This window comes from Petaurus breviceps, unplaced genomic scaffold (assembly GCF_028583685.1).
Source record: "Petaurus breviceps papuanus isolate PSGF00001 unplaced genomic scaffold, PetGlider_PUasm1.0 208, whole genome shotgun sequence".
NCBI lineage: Eukaryota > Metazoa > Chordata > Mammalia > Diprotodontia > Petauridae > Petaurus > Petaurus breviceps.
The window spans coordinates 28,650,316-28,666,808 of NW_027185852.1; the positions used below are offsets into that span (position 1 = coordinate 28,650,316).

General features: G+C 53.4%; 1 protein-coding gene across 1 annotated transcript in view; it reads left to right on the forward strand.

Moving 5' to 3' along the window:
* Positions 1-14,149, forward strand: part of LOC138165374 (ATP synthase mitochondrial F1 complex assembly factor 1-like) — a 15,224-nt gene extending 1,075 nt beyond the window's left edge. Inside the window, exons 2-9 of the mRNA XM_069093642.1 lie at positions 531-639; positions 1,534-1,581; positions 2,632-2,694; positions 6,815-6,865; positions 7,847-7,894; positions 9,641-9,736; positions 11,533-11,640; positions 13,124-14,149. Coding sequence (XP_068949743.1) covers positions 531-639; positions 1,534-1,581; positions 2,632-2,694; positions 6,815-6,865; positions 7,847-7,894; positions 9,641-9,736; positions 11,533-11,640; positions 13,124-13,318 — 718 coding nt within the window. The 3' untranslated portion in view covers positions 13,319-14,149. The remainder of the gene's footprint in view (positions 1-530; positions 640-1,533; positions 1,582-2,631; positions 2,695-6,814; positions 6,866-7,846; positions 7,895-9,640; positions 9,737-11,532; positions 11,641-13,123) is intronic.
* Positions 14,150-16,493: the final 2,344 nt, after the last annotated feature.

A 16,493-nucleotide genomic window follows, 5' to 3' on the forward strand; every position in this document is an offset into this window, starting at 1 on the left:
GTAGCTGCTTAATAAATGCTGGATGACTGAGGTCAGAATCCAGTGTCCCTATAGCATCATGGTACCAGGTATATAGTAGGTGATTAATAAATGCCACCTGACTGAGGTCAGAATTCAGTGCCCCTATAGCCTCGTGGTACCAGGTATATCGTAGCTGCTTAATAAATGCTGGATGACTTTATAATCTCCAACTACACACCCCTAGGGAAGGAAGGAAAGAGGGATTTATTAAGTACTTCCTTCCAGACCCTTTACAAATATCTCATTCGATCATCAAAACAGCCCTGTGGGGTTGGTGCTGTGATTATCCCCATTTTACATTTGAGGAAACTGAGGCAGGCTGTGGTTAAATGACTTGCCCAGGGTCACACAGCTAGGAAGTGTGAGGCAGGCTTTGAACTCGGGTCTTTCCTAGTCCAGGCCCAGGGCTCTAGCCACTGAGCTGCCTTGCTATGCCTGGGCTGGGAGGGATCTTGTTGGAGGTCCTCTTCTCCACCCCTCTGCGACCTGACCCCTCAACTTTCCCGCAGGTCTGACCCCGCCGCCTTCGAGTCCCGCCTGGAGAAGCGGCACGAGCTTCGGAAGCAGCCCGTGGGACACTCCAAGCAAGCCGACTTTATCAAGTGTGTGGAGCAGAAGGCAAGAGAGCTTTGCTGCAGCCACTGTAGTCCCTGCCTGACAACCGGACCCCAGGGATGCGGGGGAGGGGGGGGGACCACGACAGGAGGGGCCCAGCACAGCACGAAGGTCAGTGCCACCTGCTAGCAAAGGGACCTCCTAGGAGGGAGGGCCACTGATATCAGCTGGGACTGGGAGGTCAAACTCTCTCAGACCTGCCAGGCCAGCCCACCTGGTTTTGGGCATCTCCCACCAGGGGTTTGGCTCTGCAGTGGGAACCTTCACTTCCAGCTCTAGGCCCAGGATCCAGTGAACTCTGAGCCTCTGCATGCGTGAGGAGAATGTGGAAAGGGGGGTCCCCCAAGCCAGGCCAGGCACAGGTGCCCTGTTCAGCCTCTAACCTGGACCTGCCTTTTGGAAGAGATCTGGGCTCCTCTGTGGCTCCTTCCAAGAACCTGCCTCACCTGGTGGCCCACCACCCACCTCCCCCAGCCAAGCTCTCTGTCCCCCCACACGTACTCTCTGCCTCCCCCTCCCACCTCCTCTAAGAAGCAGCCATGAGATTCTGATTCATCCTGTCTGGTGTCTCACAGTGGAGCCCAGCCCAAAGGCTGACCAGAGCAGAGCTGGGCTCCAGGGGTCCTTGTTCCTGAGGACAGGTAGCTGGCCCAGTCCCTGCCCTCCTTTCTGCTCTAGTTCACCTCTCAAAGGCAGCCACTCACCAAGAAAGATGATCAGGGAAAGTCAGAGATTGGAGTGTACGTTCTAAGCAGAATGAAGAAGGCAGATTTGGTGAGGGGGAGAGAGGCTGGGAATGTGCTCTTGCCTAAAAGTTCAGAGCCAGCCTCAGGCAGCTTCCCTGACTGTTCCCTTTCCCTCCCACAAAGCAGAGAACAATTAACTTCTTTTTTTCAGACTGAAGCCCTGGAGAAACAGTCGAAGAGAGGCTTCACCAAAGACAAGGTAGGGTCGGACTGGGTGTCCCCAGCCCAGAGCTCCTGCCTTGGTAGGCCGCTCTGATGTTGTGGCAGGCTCAGTGAGTGGCTGCCAAGGGCCCTGTACAGCCTGAGGCTTCTGGGTGCTGGGGATGGGGATGCTCCATCTCTTTGTATCCCGGTACAGCTCCCGAATCCCTGGGAGGGACGGAGAGCCAGTGTTGCTATTCCTGTTTTTCCAGTATAGAACCTGAGCATCCAGGAGGGTTGAGTCCCAGGCTGGGCTGTACCTGGAGCCAGGAGAGTTGGCACCAAAGCTCCTGTTTCTGCCGTATCAGAAGGAAAAAGCATGTGTGACAAGTGAAGCTGAGCAGAGGCCTGGCTAGAGCCATGAGCTTGTGGGAAAATACTCTCTCCCTCTGTGCCTCAACTTCCTCCTCTGTAAAATGGTGAAGGGTTATTAACCGAGGTTCTTGGGTCTATGGACAAATACCTTTGTTTTAACTTCTAACCAAAATGTAGTGTTTATTTCAGTTATGATTTTCTAAAGCATTAGTCTGAGGAAGTCCATAGGCTTCCCCAGAGGGCTCCAAGACATGCACACACGGTAAAGAGCTGGTCTGGATGTCCCTCCTAGCGCTGTCAGTCTGTGTATCCATAAATGAGAGTATTGCTGGGAGGACTGGCCTTCTCAGGCTTAGGGAGGCTGGGTGTCTGTCTTCTTCAGCTTTAATAACTCGCTCCTGGCCCCACCCCAAGGATGGGGTCTAGCACTGAGCCCCAAAGCACTGGAGGAGATGTGGGACTGGTAGCAGCCTCAGGCACCTTCCTCCAGTCCTTCCTGGTCACTCTGGGCCATCAAGAGGCCTGGGGCCTTTGGAGAGTGGAGATATACTCTGAATGCAAGAAGCCGGGCTTCCTTATTCCCCCTGAGATGTTTGTGAAGCAGGGATGAATTTGGGAAATCCCCCAGCCTGGAGGCCTCTGCCTGCCCCTGGCAGCCTCTCCTCTTCCCTCCCCTCCCCTCCCCTCCCCTCCCAGAGGCCTTTCCTTTGACGGCCTTCATTTTCCATTTCAGACTCTCAGCTCAATCTTGAACCTTGAGATGGTGAAAGATAAAACCGGGGAAGAGATCCAGCAGGTAGAGTATTTCCATGTCCTTCCTTGGGGTGAGCAGCTGCTCCCAGGGGAGGGAAGGCCTTTTGGAGATGCTCAGGTAGGGCCCATGGAGGGTGGCAGCAGCTCCCATGGACTGGTCACTTCTGGGCTGGGGCCCCAGGGCCTCTGAGGTCAGCCCAGCACCAGGTGCTCCTGAGTCTGGCACCCTGTCTCTGTGTTGTGTTCTCCCAGCACCTCCAGGGCAGGCTCACGGCTGTAGAAACCCCACTAACATCTTGTCCCGTGCCTGCTTCAAAACCTCAAGAACCATCACTCGTACTACTCATCCCTGGGGGAACTGGAATAAGTTTAGAAACTTTAAGGCCCGTAGAGCTGGGTGGTGCCAGGAGGGGCGAGAGCCCTGGGCCTGGAGTCAGAAAACCCTGAGTTCAGCTGTGTCACCCTGGACAAGTCACTTACCCTCTGTTTGTTTTCTGATCTGTAAAGTGAGGATAATATATGCACATACCTCCCAGGGTCATTATGAAATTTGAAAAGCATTTTGCAGACTTTAAAATGCATATTAATCCTAACTAGCTATTATTGTTATTAATAATAATATCCAAACTTACTGTCCTGGCATTCAGAGCCCTCCTAATCTGGCCCCAGCCTTTCCCTCCTCAGCCTCGTGTGCCGCTGCCACCCCATTGACACTCTTGTGTTCTAGTGAAGCTGGACTTCCTGCTGCTCGTGACTGGGCTTTACCCCAATGGCATCAAAACCAAATAGGAGCAGCAGTCACTCCCCTGCACCTCAGGATCCCTGTGGGTGTGTAGTGACTTAGAAAGCCATGCGTTAACAGCATCTGTGTTTTCTTATATTTTTATTTATTTTGTTAAATATTCCCCAATTATGTTTTAATCTAGTTTTAGCCTTGCTCAGGAGTGTTGTGGGTCACATGTTTGGGAAATATCTAACAAAATAAGAGGGCAGAGTCTTGAGGCTGTTGGCATAGTGCAAGTGAGAGATGGCAAGGCCCAGGATGGCGACACTGATTTGGAAAGATGGGGATGGTGGGGTTCAGCAGCTTTGAGGTTCTGTGGGCTGGGAAAAGACAAGAAGCCGAGGGTGGGTCTGGGGTGACTGGGAGGAGCAGTGCCCTTAGAGAGGGGAGGGGTTGGGGACGAGACATTGTGCTCCACTATGGGCGTGCAGAGCTTGAGATGCCCCCTAGACATGTGACCAGAATCCGATGGACAGCGGGTGGCGTGGGTCTGTGTCTTAAGCTACAGAACAGAGCTGTAGATGGAGATCACAAGCTTCATAGGGATGGTGAGGAAATTCACCGAGAGGGAGGCCTCAGAGAGAGAAGAGGACCCAGTGTGCCTGGTGGTGCCTTGAAGGAGACTGAGCAGAAGTCAGGCAGGGAGCAGGAGGAAAGCCTGGGCAGTAGGGCTGTATGCTGCAGGACTGATGAATCAGTCAGCAGGCATTAGTAAGTGCCTCCTGTGTGCCGGGCCCTGGGGATACAGAGACAGGCAGATGGCAGTCTCTGCCCTCAAGCAGCTCACCGCCTGGCATATCAGCAGAGTAAAGGCGCTAGTATTGAGGGATATGGAAGAAGTTTCTTGTACCTGTTGGGATTTTAGTGAGCACCTGAAGGAAGCCAGGAAACAAAAGAGGTGAGGTGAGGGGGAAAGCATTGCAGGCCTGTGGGACAGCCAGGGAAGGTGCCTGGGGTTGGGAGATGGTGTGTCCTGTGCAAGGAACATCCATTGTCACTGGATCCCAGAGGATGGGGTGGGGAGTAAAGTGTAAGAACACCAGAAAGGGGGGGTGGGGACAGCTTCTGACGGAAGAGCTTCTCTTTTATCCTGGTGGCATAGGGAACCACTGGAGTTTATTGGTTAGAAGGGTAACATGGCCAGGCCTGTGCTGTAGGAAAATCCCTTTAACAAGTGATGGAGGCCAGGTGGGAGTGGGGAGAGCTGAGACACCCGCCCCCCCTCCGCAGCAGCCAGTGCAGTGGTAGTCCAGCCATAATGATGGCCTGCAGCCGGGGGGGTGGCCATGTCAGAGCAGAGAAGGTAGAAGACACATGACATACGACAGAGACACAAACGGCAGGTCAAGAACGAAGCTGAGGCAAGGATGTGAGGTTTCCTAATGAAGAGAGTCGGCCTCAGAGAGAGTAGTTCAGTGAAGAGGTCAGAAGTCAGACTGCACACAGTGATTGGAGGAAATGTTAAAGCACCAGTATCACCTGGTTTCCTTGCCTGTGAAAGAGGAGAGCTCTGGACAGTTGCTTGAGGGGATGGGAAGGCCAAGGGAGGGGAGACCTGGGCCTGCTCGTAGGCATCGGCAGGAGCCAGTAGAGAGATGGGGATGGAGAGGAATGAGGGGTCAGATAGTCAGGGGGCCTGAGAAAAAAATAAGGGCATAAGTCCAGGGGCTGCCTTGGGGAGAAGGGCCATGGGGACTAAAGATCAAGAGCATGGAAGATGATGCCATGGGTGTTTGAGCTCTTAAAGACAGAAGGGGGATTTGTGGTGAACAGCCTCAATTTCCTGAGAGATGAGTGCTGTGCCCAGAGTAAGGGTGGGGAGGTGTGGGAAGCCTCTGTGCAGGGGCGTAGGGAGCAGGAAAAGCGCTGCCTTCTGCAGTGACGGCTCATTTGAGATTGGCTAGAGTGGCTCCGGTGGGCTCGGTTGTGTGCCTTCCTCCAGCCCCAGCTGGGAGTGAAGGAGATGGGCAGTTCAAGTTGCTCAGGATTCGAGAGCTGGAGACCACGTAACATTGAAGGGGCTCCCTAAGGGGTCACATCTGGACGGTGGTCTGGCCCCAGGGTTTGATGAGGGCCAAAAGTGGGGTTGGTAGGAATCCATAAGAGGCAGAATGGAAGATCCGGCGCAGACGGGGGGATCTGGGGAGTCTGAATCACAAAGGGAGGTTTGTCAAGTGAAGGTGAGATCAAGGATATGACTGTCCCTGTGTGCAGCCAGGAGGCAACTCTGAGCAGTGTTGACGGTCCCCCCGCCCCTGTTAGTAGGCAGGAGTTGGGGTGAAAAGCAAGACTGGGGCCGGGCTGTAAACTGGAAGCTGCGTTTGGACCAGTGGAGGTGAAGACCTCATTGCTTCCTTTGGGGTTAGTGGTAATAATGAACATGGTGCCGGCACAGGATGCCTCTTCGGTCTGGCCAGACAAAGACAGCGGGGGCAGTGAGCCCATTGGATCTGAAGATCTGAAGAGACAGAGAGGATGTGCCCACGGGCCCAGGTGCCCAGCCAGCTCTGTTCCCGTGGGGGACATCTGTAGGTTGTGATATCAGAGGTGGAGGATGGGCAGGGACTCACATGTTGCTTAAGCTGGTTTAAGTTTAAGAAAAGAGCAGAAGACAAACAAGCATGTCCCTCGGGGACATGAGGCTGTGGAGAGATGAAGGGAGCATCTCCCCCAGTTCATGGGCTGGAAGCCTGGAGTGCCCAGGCAGCTGCATCATCCACCGGCAGTGTTCGTCCCCCATCTCTTCTGATTCACACCCCTGGCCAGAGCCTGGCCAGTTGTGGACTAGGCCACGGCCACTTCAGTTAGGATTGACCCCATTCCAGATGAGGAAGCAGGCCCAGAGAGGCTAATAGACTTGCCCAGGGTCACACAGCTGGCGTCAGAAGTTCAGCATTCTTCCCCTACGTCGTGCTTTCCTTTCCGCCCCAGCTTTGCACAGTTCACATCATGGAGATGCAGTCCTGTTCTCCCCCAGACCTTTGGGGCATTCTCTGGTGCCTCATTTGAGATAAGACTCTAACCTCGGGGCCCAGTGATCTTCCCCAGCATGCCATTGGTGCTGTTCTTGGGAAGGAGGTGGTACGAGCAGATCCAAATGCCTGGGGGAGCGTGGTGCCAATGGTGGGCTTCAGGGCATGGCCCCCTGAAGCAGGGCTCTGCTGGGGAGCCAAGAAGGCATCGTGCTGAACACCAGCTCATTACTCCTTCACTAAGGACCAGTGACATTGCTCGTCATAAAAATATACTTGCAGAAGCTTTCCTTGCCCATGGCCTCGGGGCACCCACTTGTGAGCATTAGTGGGGAGGGCTTCTGTCTGGCAGGGATTCCCCTCAGCTCCCCTGTGACCTCACGCTGCTCCTTCTTGTCTCTCACCAGATCTGGCAGCAGTATTTCGCAACAAAAGATACCGTCTATGCTGTTATCCCTGTAAGTTGTTTGGAGGAGGGATGGAGGTAGTGTGAGCACCTGAGCTCAGGGTGGGGGCTGCCTCTTCTGCTGCTGTGCCCCATCTCTCTGGGGAGCCCCTGTCCCCCAGGGGGGCATTGCATGCTCCTCTCTCTGTCTGACACTTGTGACTCTTGTCCTTCCCTCATCTCAGAGACGTCTCTGGGTCTCAAGTCCTTGGTAGTAGGCCAAGGCTGCCAAAACATTTCCAAATTCATTTATTGTCCGTTGGTTTGCTATTTGAAGATGCTGTTTCTAACAGGCCTCCAGAACTAGCGGATGTGGGAGGTCTTGGGATCACAGGGTCTTGAGGTTAAGAGGCCTTAGACAGGCCTTGGCTGCTTCTCCACTTTGCCTAAGCTGATAGGAGTAGCCGGCGCCAGGTGACTTATTAGAATTCAGAATGTTCTTGCCCAGCTAGAACATTGAGATGAACCGCGTACGGCATTCAGAGAGCAAGAATCCGTTCACAAGCGGAGGGTGGGAGAGTATGTCTGGAGGCAGGGCGTCTTAGGAGACTGCACACTGAATGAGAGTCTGCAGTGTGGTGTGACAGCCAGGGAAGCCAAGGCCATCTCGGGCTGCTATAAGGCCTCTCCTCTGGGGCTTGTCTTCAGCTCTAAGTAACATGTTTTAGGAAGGACTCTGGAGAGAGCCCAGAGGAGAACAGCCAGGATAATGGGATGCCGGCTGCTTGTGCCCTCTGACGCACCTGGGAAAAAGGCAGGGCTCAGAGGAGAAGACCCAGGAGGGGGAACGTGTGTGAGCAGTTATTGGCCGGTATGACTCCATGTAAGGCCTCCTGCTACCCAAGTGTTTGCTGAGGCCTTGTCAGGGGCCAGAGGTCTGGGCTGAGCCTGAGCCCCCAGAGCGCTAACTGGGTGCCTGCCGGCATCGAGCACAAGCATGCCATTGGTTTGTCTTGGACATTCCTTTGTTTTATTTCTTGTTTCCACCCTGCAGGCAGAGAAGTTTGACTTGATCTGGAGCCGAGCCCAGAAGTGTCCCTCCGTAAGTTCATCTGCTCACTGGGTGCGGGAGGGGGCTATGGCCTCAGCTGCCCTGGTCAGCCTGTCAGCATGCGGGCAGAGGTGCCGAGGCATGGGGTGGGGGGGAGGGAAGGGAGGTGGTTGGACTGCTCAGTCACTTGCCCTTGGAGGTCTAAACCACAAAACTTTTATTTGGGTGAATCCCCAGAAGCGGGAAAGCCTTTCCCTGAAGGCCCCAATCTTTTCATCAGCCTCTAAGCTGGTGACTGGAGATGAGAGAGAGATGACCTGGGTGCGGGCTCTGCCTCGGGTGGTCAGTCAGTAAACATGAAGCCCGGCACTGGGCTCAATGCTAGGGATAAAAGGAAGGTGAAAGGCAGTCTCTGCCCTCAGGAAGCTCACAGTCTAACAGATGAGAAAGCATGTGGACAGCTGCATGCCAACAAGCTGTGGACGAGGTAACTTGAAATTATCTGCAAAAGGAAGGCAGGTGCATTGAGAGGAGTTAAAGGCTGGGACTCCAAGGAAGCCAGGGCAGAGATGAGGAGGGAGAGCATTCCAGGCACTGGGCAGCTGGTGCAAAGGCTGGGAGTTGGGAGACTGCAGCTACAGAGAGGCTGATACCTCTGGATCACAGAGTATGTAGGGGGAGGTCCACATCCAAAGACTTTGTGGTTTTTTTGTTTGTTTTTTGCTTTTTTTTTTTGGAGGGGAGAAGGCAGGGCAATTGGGGTTAAGTGACTTGCCCAAGGTCACATGGCTAGTAAGTGTCTGAGGCTGGATTTAAACTCAGGTCCTCCTGACTCCAGGGCCAGTGCTCAATTCACTGCACTACCTAGCCACCCCAAGACTTTGTTATTGATGCTGGAGGTGATAAGGGAACCACAGCAGTGTCCTGAGCAGAGGGAGGCCATGGTCAGACCTTAGCTTTAGGAAGGTCATTTTCACAACTGAGTGGAAGGTGGCCTAGAGCCAGGGGAGCGTTGGCACAGGCAGGCCCACCAGCAGACCTGCAGGGGTGAAGCGATGAGGGTCTGCACCAGGGTAGATCAGGGTCAGAGGACAGGAGGGTCATTTGGGAAAACCGTTGTAAAGGTAAAATCCACAGGCTTAGCAACAGCTTGGTTATGGGGCAGTGAGAGGGTGAGGAGTGGAGGGCACCACCTGCCAGTGAGGGGCGGACCTGGGGACAGGAAGGAAGTGTGATTTCTGTTTGGGACATGTCCAGCTTAAGATGTCTGCTGGGTCATTCAGCTTGGGATGTCTGATAGGCAGCCAGAGATGTGAGATCAGGGGTTAGAAGAGAGGTAGAGGTGAGGATCACCAGGGTGGAGATGGTCAGAGAAACCTTGGGCACCGAGGGGTCACCAAGTGATACAGAGGGTGAAGAGAAGGAGGCCCAGGACAGAAGGGACTCCCACCTACGGCTAGAGAGAGGGCATGACCTGGAGAAGGAGGATCCAGCAGAGGAGACAGGAGCAGCCGCACAGCCTGGCTCAGGGCTCCAGGCCCAGAGGAGGTGCTGACCTGCTTTGGTGGAGGGCCTTTCCTCCCTACATCTTCCTAATAGCAATAATAACTAGCATTTCTATAGCTCTCAAAAACCCAGAGGTCTGGTTGCTGTCCCTGAAGCCCGTATTACCTATTAGTTCTTTCTGGTATTTTGGGGGGCATGTTTGTACTTTCCTAGGCCCCTGAGGCCCTGGCAGCCCCTGGGAGGTCTTTGCTGGACATCTCACCTCCCACCCCCACTGTTTACTCCCTGCAGTTCCTGTGTGCCCTCCCAAGGAGGGAAGGTTACGAGTTCTTTGTGGGACAGTGGTCAGGTCCAGAGCTCCACTTCACTGCCCTTATAAACATCCAGGTAAGTGAGCAGCATTGCAGGGTTCCCAGCCAAGAAGGGTGGGCTTTGTTCTTGGTTGGAGTCAGAGGCCAGTGTGTCTTCACCCCCCAAAAGTAGGGCTCTTCCCACAAATAATGTTTCCCAGAATTAAGGTTCAAGAGTCAGAAGCAGCCCCAGGGGCCCTTGCTCTGATGCTAGAGAGGGAGTCGTGTTAAATGTCCGCCTCCTTTAGGGGGTTTTCCCTGACCCCTGGAGCCCTCAGGATGTCTCCTGACACTTCTCCCAGGCTCTGAGCATCAACGACCTTGGATTGTCAGTTATCTGTTTATATGTTTATGGTTCATAAGCACAGATGTCTCCTGGACCCCCACCCCCAGCCTGAGGATCACTCTCTGAGCCATCTCACAGCCCCTGCCAGACAGGAGGATGGCCAAGACCAGTCACACATGTCTCTGTCCCTCCATGGCACAGAGTGGGTGCACCATGTCTAACCCGCTGGGGGCCTTGCAGGGGTCAGCATGGCTTTCAGAGCTTAGATTAGGTTGGCCACGAGTGCGGGCTGCTGGGGTGAGCTTAAAAATCTCCTGATTCTCCCAGCTGGGGGGGGGGGGGTTTCCCCCGCCTGACCCCCCTAAGCATCCCATCCTGTTCTTGAGGGCAGGCACTTAGTCTTCTGATTAGTTATTTTTGTTTTGGTTTTTTTTTGGGGGGGGTGGGTTTGTTTTTGGCAGTTGGGGTTAAGTGACTTCCCCAAGGTAACACAGCTAGTAAGTACTAAGTGTCTGGGGCCAGATTTGAATTCAGGTCCTCCTGATTCCAGGACCAGTGCTCTATTCACTGTGCCACCTCGCTGCCCCCTCCCTCCCTGCCCCCGATGTCATTATTTAGTCCAGCCCACCCATTTCCCAGCCACTTACTTTCTCTACCACAAGCCACCTCGAAGGATTTGGGAGAGAAAACAAGATCACTCTGAAGCTTTCCTTAGAGCAGCCCAGGGGTAGGCAGTGTATGTTTGAGGAAACAGAGGCTCAGTGGCCCCCAGTCACACAGCCAGGAAGGGGAAACAGCACTGAATGAGGAGCCAGGAAAGGCCTAGGTTCAGATCCACATGCTCACTCGACTTCTTTGAGTCTTGGTTTCCTTTTCTGTAAAGCTGGAGTAAAAGCCCTTGTACCTCCCTCTCTTAACCATACAAACACTGCCATCATCATCATTATTATTACTATATCACCATGTGTTATTGATGTCATGATTATTGAATTACTGACTTAAATGGAACTCCATGCTTCAAGCTCCTGAGGGTGAGGAGCTGACTGGGACGGCCCAGGGGAGGGTGTCCATGCCTGTCCTGCCAAGCTGTTTTCTAATCAACAATTTAAAGGACCTTTCCCGATGTTTGAGCTAGACAGCCACACTTTTGGAACCAGTGCTGAGAAAACCTCCTCCAGCTCAGCTGGGGCCGTCACCCTTGGCCAGTCCAAAGCTAGACTGGTCTGGCATCTGCCCCCAACTTTACCCTCTTCCGGAGGCTTCCTGTGGGGCCATGGCCGGCCTCTGTGTAGTCACTTTAAATCTGTTCTTTTTTTTCTCCTCAATAGAATAGACCCTTCTTGAAGGCAGAGGCTCTTCAGGGGATTTTGGCTCCACAGCCACGGTGCCTGGCCCCCATTACATGAATGTCACACCCAGGGTGCCCCCCACAACTCCCTTTCCCCTTACATGAATGGTACTTGTGGCTTTTCTTTGGGAAACTACTTATTACAAGTGACTAAAGGGCTGGCACCATTGCGGTAACCCTGGGTTTCTCTCCTTTGCAGACTCGCGGGGAGGCAGCATCCAGCCAGCTCGTTCTCTACCACTTCCCAGAGCTCAAGGAGGAAAAGGGCATCGTGCTCATGACGGCAGAGATGGATTCCACTTTTTTGGTAAGATGCATCACTGACACCAGGCCTTGCACCAAGTACTGGGCTGCCAGTCCCTGCCCTCAGGGAGCTCCCAGTCTAATGGGGAGACAGCATGGAAACAGCTGGGTACAAGCAAGCCATAGACAATACTAGGTTGGAGGTAATCACAGAGGGTTGGCCCTGGCATTAAGAGGGATGGGAAAGGGGAATTTTAGCTGAAGGAAGCCAGGAATCGAGGAGAGGAGGGAGAGCCTTCCAGGCATGGCCTCCTCTCTGCAGCACCAGAGGTAAGACAACTCCCACAAACCTCCTGGGAAGCCAGGCCTGGTGGAAGCAGAGTCCCAAGAAGAAATACACCAAGCACACCCCCAGAACTCCTCCAGACAGATCCAGAAAACACACCAGACCCGCTCTTGTTGGGGAGATTAGGGAAAAGTCACAGTGAGGCCTGTTCCAACTCAGGTGGGCAGAATGCACCAGTGCCCATCATGAGAGGGGTCCCAGGCCTGTACAGATGCCAGCTGGCAGCCCTGCCAGCCCCTGCCCCACTCTGGGGCACACAGGCAGACTGAGGGTAGATGAGGAGCAGGCATGCACAGCAGGATATGGAAGGAGGATAATCAGAGGCAGCAGCAGCAATGAGGAGGCGCGGCCTCAGGGGCAGAGCAGGGTCTTGGGGCCAGTTTCTAGCCCAGCCTGAGGAGGAATGTCCAGAGCCGATCCGGGACTGGCAGAGCTGGAAGCAGGGGGCAGAGAGCAGATGTTGCCCTGGATCCGACCACGTGGGGAGCACTAAAAGTTTGTAGGCCCCAGCAGGAGATCCTGGAATGACAATACTCCATGCTCCAGAAGAGCAGCAGCAAGACTCCCTTTTTTTCACCATGGTTCTAGAATGGCCATGGGTTTAAATGACACCACCCCCTCAGCCCCCCAAGGGAGAATGGGGGTCCCAGTTCCTAGAGCCGAAGCAGAGGGAGTGAGGAGGTTCCTCCAGCTTGCATGCTCCCAGTTCAGGATCACTGGACCAGAGGAATCTTTTCATCATGGCGTGGAAACTGGCCACAAACTGGGCTTGTACAAGCTTCAGAAGGGTGAGGACAGCCAAGGCCAGCATAGTTAGACTGCACTACCCAAAGCAGTGGTCCTGTGGTGCTAATGGAGTCCAAGGCCCAGGGTTCTAATCCTGCCCCTGCCACTTCCTGGCCCTGGAACCTCAGGTAGCCCTGGGCCTGGTGGGCCTCACAAGATGGGCTTAGACAAGACACTTGCCAAGACTCCTGCTCAGAGCAGGCACGAGCCTGTAAAGCTGAAGTCCCTAGCGAATAGAACAAAATGCTGTCCTTGAAGACCTATTCACAGAGAGGAGGGCTGGCATGTGGGCAGAAGTCCATCCCAAAGGCCTAGAAAGGGCTTCGGAGGGCAAGGCCATCCACTGAGGGCCCTTCTAAGGTGGGGGAGCTACGGCCGCCAGGGGAGGCCTTAACCATGTTCCCTTCCCTTTCAGAAAATCCCTGAGGCTCAGTGCATTGCCAACCAGGTGCAGCTCTTCTATGCCACTGACCGCCAGGAGACCTATGGCCTGGTAGAGACCTTTAACCTCCGACCCAATGAATTCAAATACATGTCTGTCATCGCAGAGCTGGAGCAGAGTGGGCTTGCAGCTGAGCTGAGACCCTCCCGAGAATCAGACAAAGCCTAGAGCTGGGGCTGTTGTACTAATGGTGGTGGTCAGTCCTGGAAAGGGGCCCAAGGACCCATCGTACGCACACAGGAGCTCACACACACACACTGGACGCCTTCTGTGTTTCCCGGGATGTTTATTGTGGGGAAGGGACCCTGGAGCTTGGTCTTTAGATCTCACAGGGTTGGGTGTTACAAGAACTCTTTTCCAGCCTCCTTAGGCTGTCCTTGGGAAGTGAGTGGAAGCCAGGGCAGTGACACTCGACAGGATAGTTGGCTTAACATCATTAACATTGCAGTATCAAAATGTGACACTGTGGTTGCATGCCATTGGTTTTGACATTACAGCCCCAAAGTGGTGGAGTTGTCCTTTATGTAGAGTTAAGAAGAGATGATGCTGGCCTGCCTGCCGTGGCCACGTACATGGCTTTCACGTACGTGTCTTTCATGTATGCGGCAGGCCAGGCACAGGCATCTCCAGGGGGGCTGCCCATTTCATCCAGAGGTGTCCGTGTGGTTTAGTTGGAATTGTGCTGGACTGGCCCGGGTGCCCGTCTTGTGACCTCCAGGGCTGGCACTTGGTGGAGACAGCAAGCAGTTTTGATAGCCCTGAGAGGAAACCACGGAGTGTGCTCATTCTTCTCACCTGCCCCTTAGAAACACTCTCCAGGTGAAGCGTGCTTGGAGGGGGTGAATCAGTACAGTCTGAGCATATACATAGATATAAAAACGGGCGCCCAGTCCTGCGTCTCGGGGTGGTGGTCCCCGGCCTGGAGCCCCGGAGCTGTTAGCATATGAACAACAGGGCACGGCTCCCTGCTCGAGCAATAAAACCGCTTCTGGCTCTCCAGCCTTATCTCCATGTGTGATGTCTGAGCTGGGGCAGGATTGGTGCCAACTGTTAGAATCAGAACCTCTCCTCAGTCCCCAGGAGTCCAGGGAAGCCACCAGAGCAAGAAGGGGCTTTGAAAGTTGGAGAGGGGCAGCTAGGTGGCACAGTGAGTAGAGCACCAGCCCTGGAGTTGGGAAGACCCGAGTTCAAATCCGGCCTCAGACATTTAACACAAAAACTAGCCAAATGACCTTGGGCAAGTCACTTAACCCCCATTGCCCTCCAAAAAGAAAGAAGGAAAGTTGGAGATTCCTCCCTGCTGAGTGTGGAGGGCAGCCAGGATCACAGGGGGTCAGGAACCTCATGTGAGGATCAGAGGAGGCTCAGGGAACATGAGGGATTAGACCCAAGAGGTTGGAACGAGGGATGATGGGAAGAAGAGACAGTGACTGGATTTCAGGGTCCTTGTGAAAATACATCTGATGGCACAAAGCACCTTCTATCTGGTTATTTGTGTCCATGTCTTTTAATAATAACATTTATCTAGAGCTCTAGAACTTGCCAAGCGATGAGATACAACAGCCCTTGGAGGTAAGGGCTCTTATCCTCAATTCACGGTTCAGAAAACTGAGGCAGGAAAAGGTGAAGTATCTGAGGCTGGATTTTAACTCGGGCCTTATATGTCTTACTAGGCAACCTGCTTCATAACAGCTCGGGCCTGGCTTATTCTCCTCACTTCCTGATAGTTGGGGTAATCTCAAGCAGGTCTGCAGCTTTAGGAAGTCTCCAAGCAAAGGCTAAGTGTTGAGCGCTATTAGCAGCAGCATCGTGGAACATCCCTGTGGGGCTGCAGTTGGGCCTGATGCCTTTGGGGCCTTTCCCAGGCCTGTGACCTCACAGCCCCACGCCACGGTGAGGGCACCTCAGATGAGGGGAACACTGACATACTGGTGAGCATCTTTGAGGAAGAGAGCCTATGTGGCGAGAGGCCTGGACACTGGGCCAAGGGACCTGAATCAGTTATGGGAATTTGGGAGGGGAGGGTGGTTAGTTTGGAGAGGAAGAAAATGGCTAGAGCCTGTTCTTTCATGATCCTCACAGCAACCCATGGGGAAGGGGCTATGAGGAAGCTGAGACCCAAAGAGACCTTCTAGACCTTGAGGTCCAGTGAGCCATGAGAGAAAACTTAGGCTGCACTAAAGAGCAGGATGGCACATGCCAAGGATGTTGTTTAGGGGGTCTTGGCTAGGGAGTGACACATGTGACAGGAGATGCAGCCCCTGCCCTTAGAGTCTAGTGGGGGATAAAGGGCACACACACCAATAGCTGGGTGGGGAGTATTTTGTGCCATGAGAGAGGGGACCAGAGCACCCCAAGGATCTGTCACTGGCCCTGTTCTAAACAGTAAAGCTGTCCAAAAATAAAATGAGCTGCCTCAGGAAGAAGTGAGCTCCCCATCACAGAATGCTGAAGGACAATGTCTCAGATATTCTAGAAGGAAGGCCTTGATGCCCTCTTCTGAGGTCAGATGTTCCTTATTGCTTGTGGTTCTAGACTACCCCCTCCCCCACATTCCCTTCCCATCCCAGTCACTAGCGTCAGACCTAACACAAGCCCTCAGATGGTTTAAAATCAGCCGCAGCTCTTGCCCAAGATTCAAGAGGCCTCTCAGCATTCGAAGGTGTCACGCTCACCGGATTGCTCCCAACAATGAGGGGGGCCCTTGAGGCCCCAGGACTGCCCCAACAAGCACTTTGCCATCACCTGTCACAGTCCAGAGCGCCTCAGGCTTGGCAGCAACATCATAGTCCCCATCCAGCATTTGTGGCGGGGAGAAGGGAGAGGTGACTCTGTCAGGGTCACTGCTTATGTCAGGGGCAGGGCCAGGTTGGGAGCTGGCCACCAGCCTTCCCACCTTCATCTCTATTCTGTATGACACTCAGCCAACATATAGCTCTTCTCCCTGTCTTAATTTCCAAGTTCTTACAGACTCCCTGATCTTCACTTTGATGGAATCTGTCATGAATTCCCAAATTTCATGAGCTCGAGTATTGAGTGCTATGACATTTTTCATTTATATAACACTTTAAAGTTTGCTGAGCATTTTATATACATTCATTTAATGTTCATGACAATCCTAGGAGGGAGGTCCTATTACCAGTTTTACAGATATGGAAATTGAGGCTTATCAAAAGAAGAATTGAAAACAACCATATAAAGTGATCTTCCAAGTTACCAATAAGAAAAGCGGAAAAAAAAAAAAAGACCAATCCTGTGATCTTTGGGAAAGATGACAAAAGATGGGAATAGTATTGAAGAGAAAGGCACACCAGGGTATTGCTGATAGAGCTGTGCATTGGTA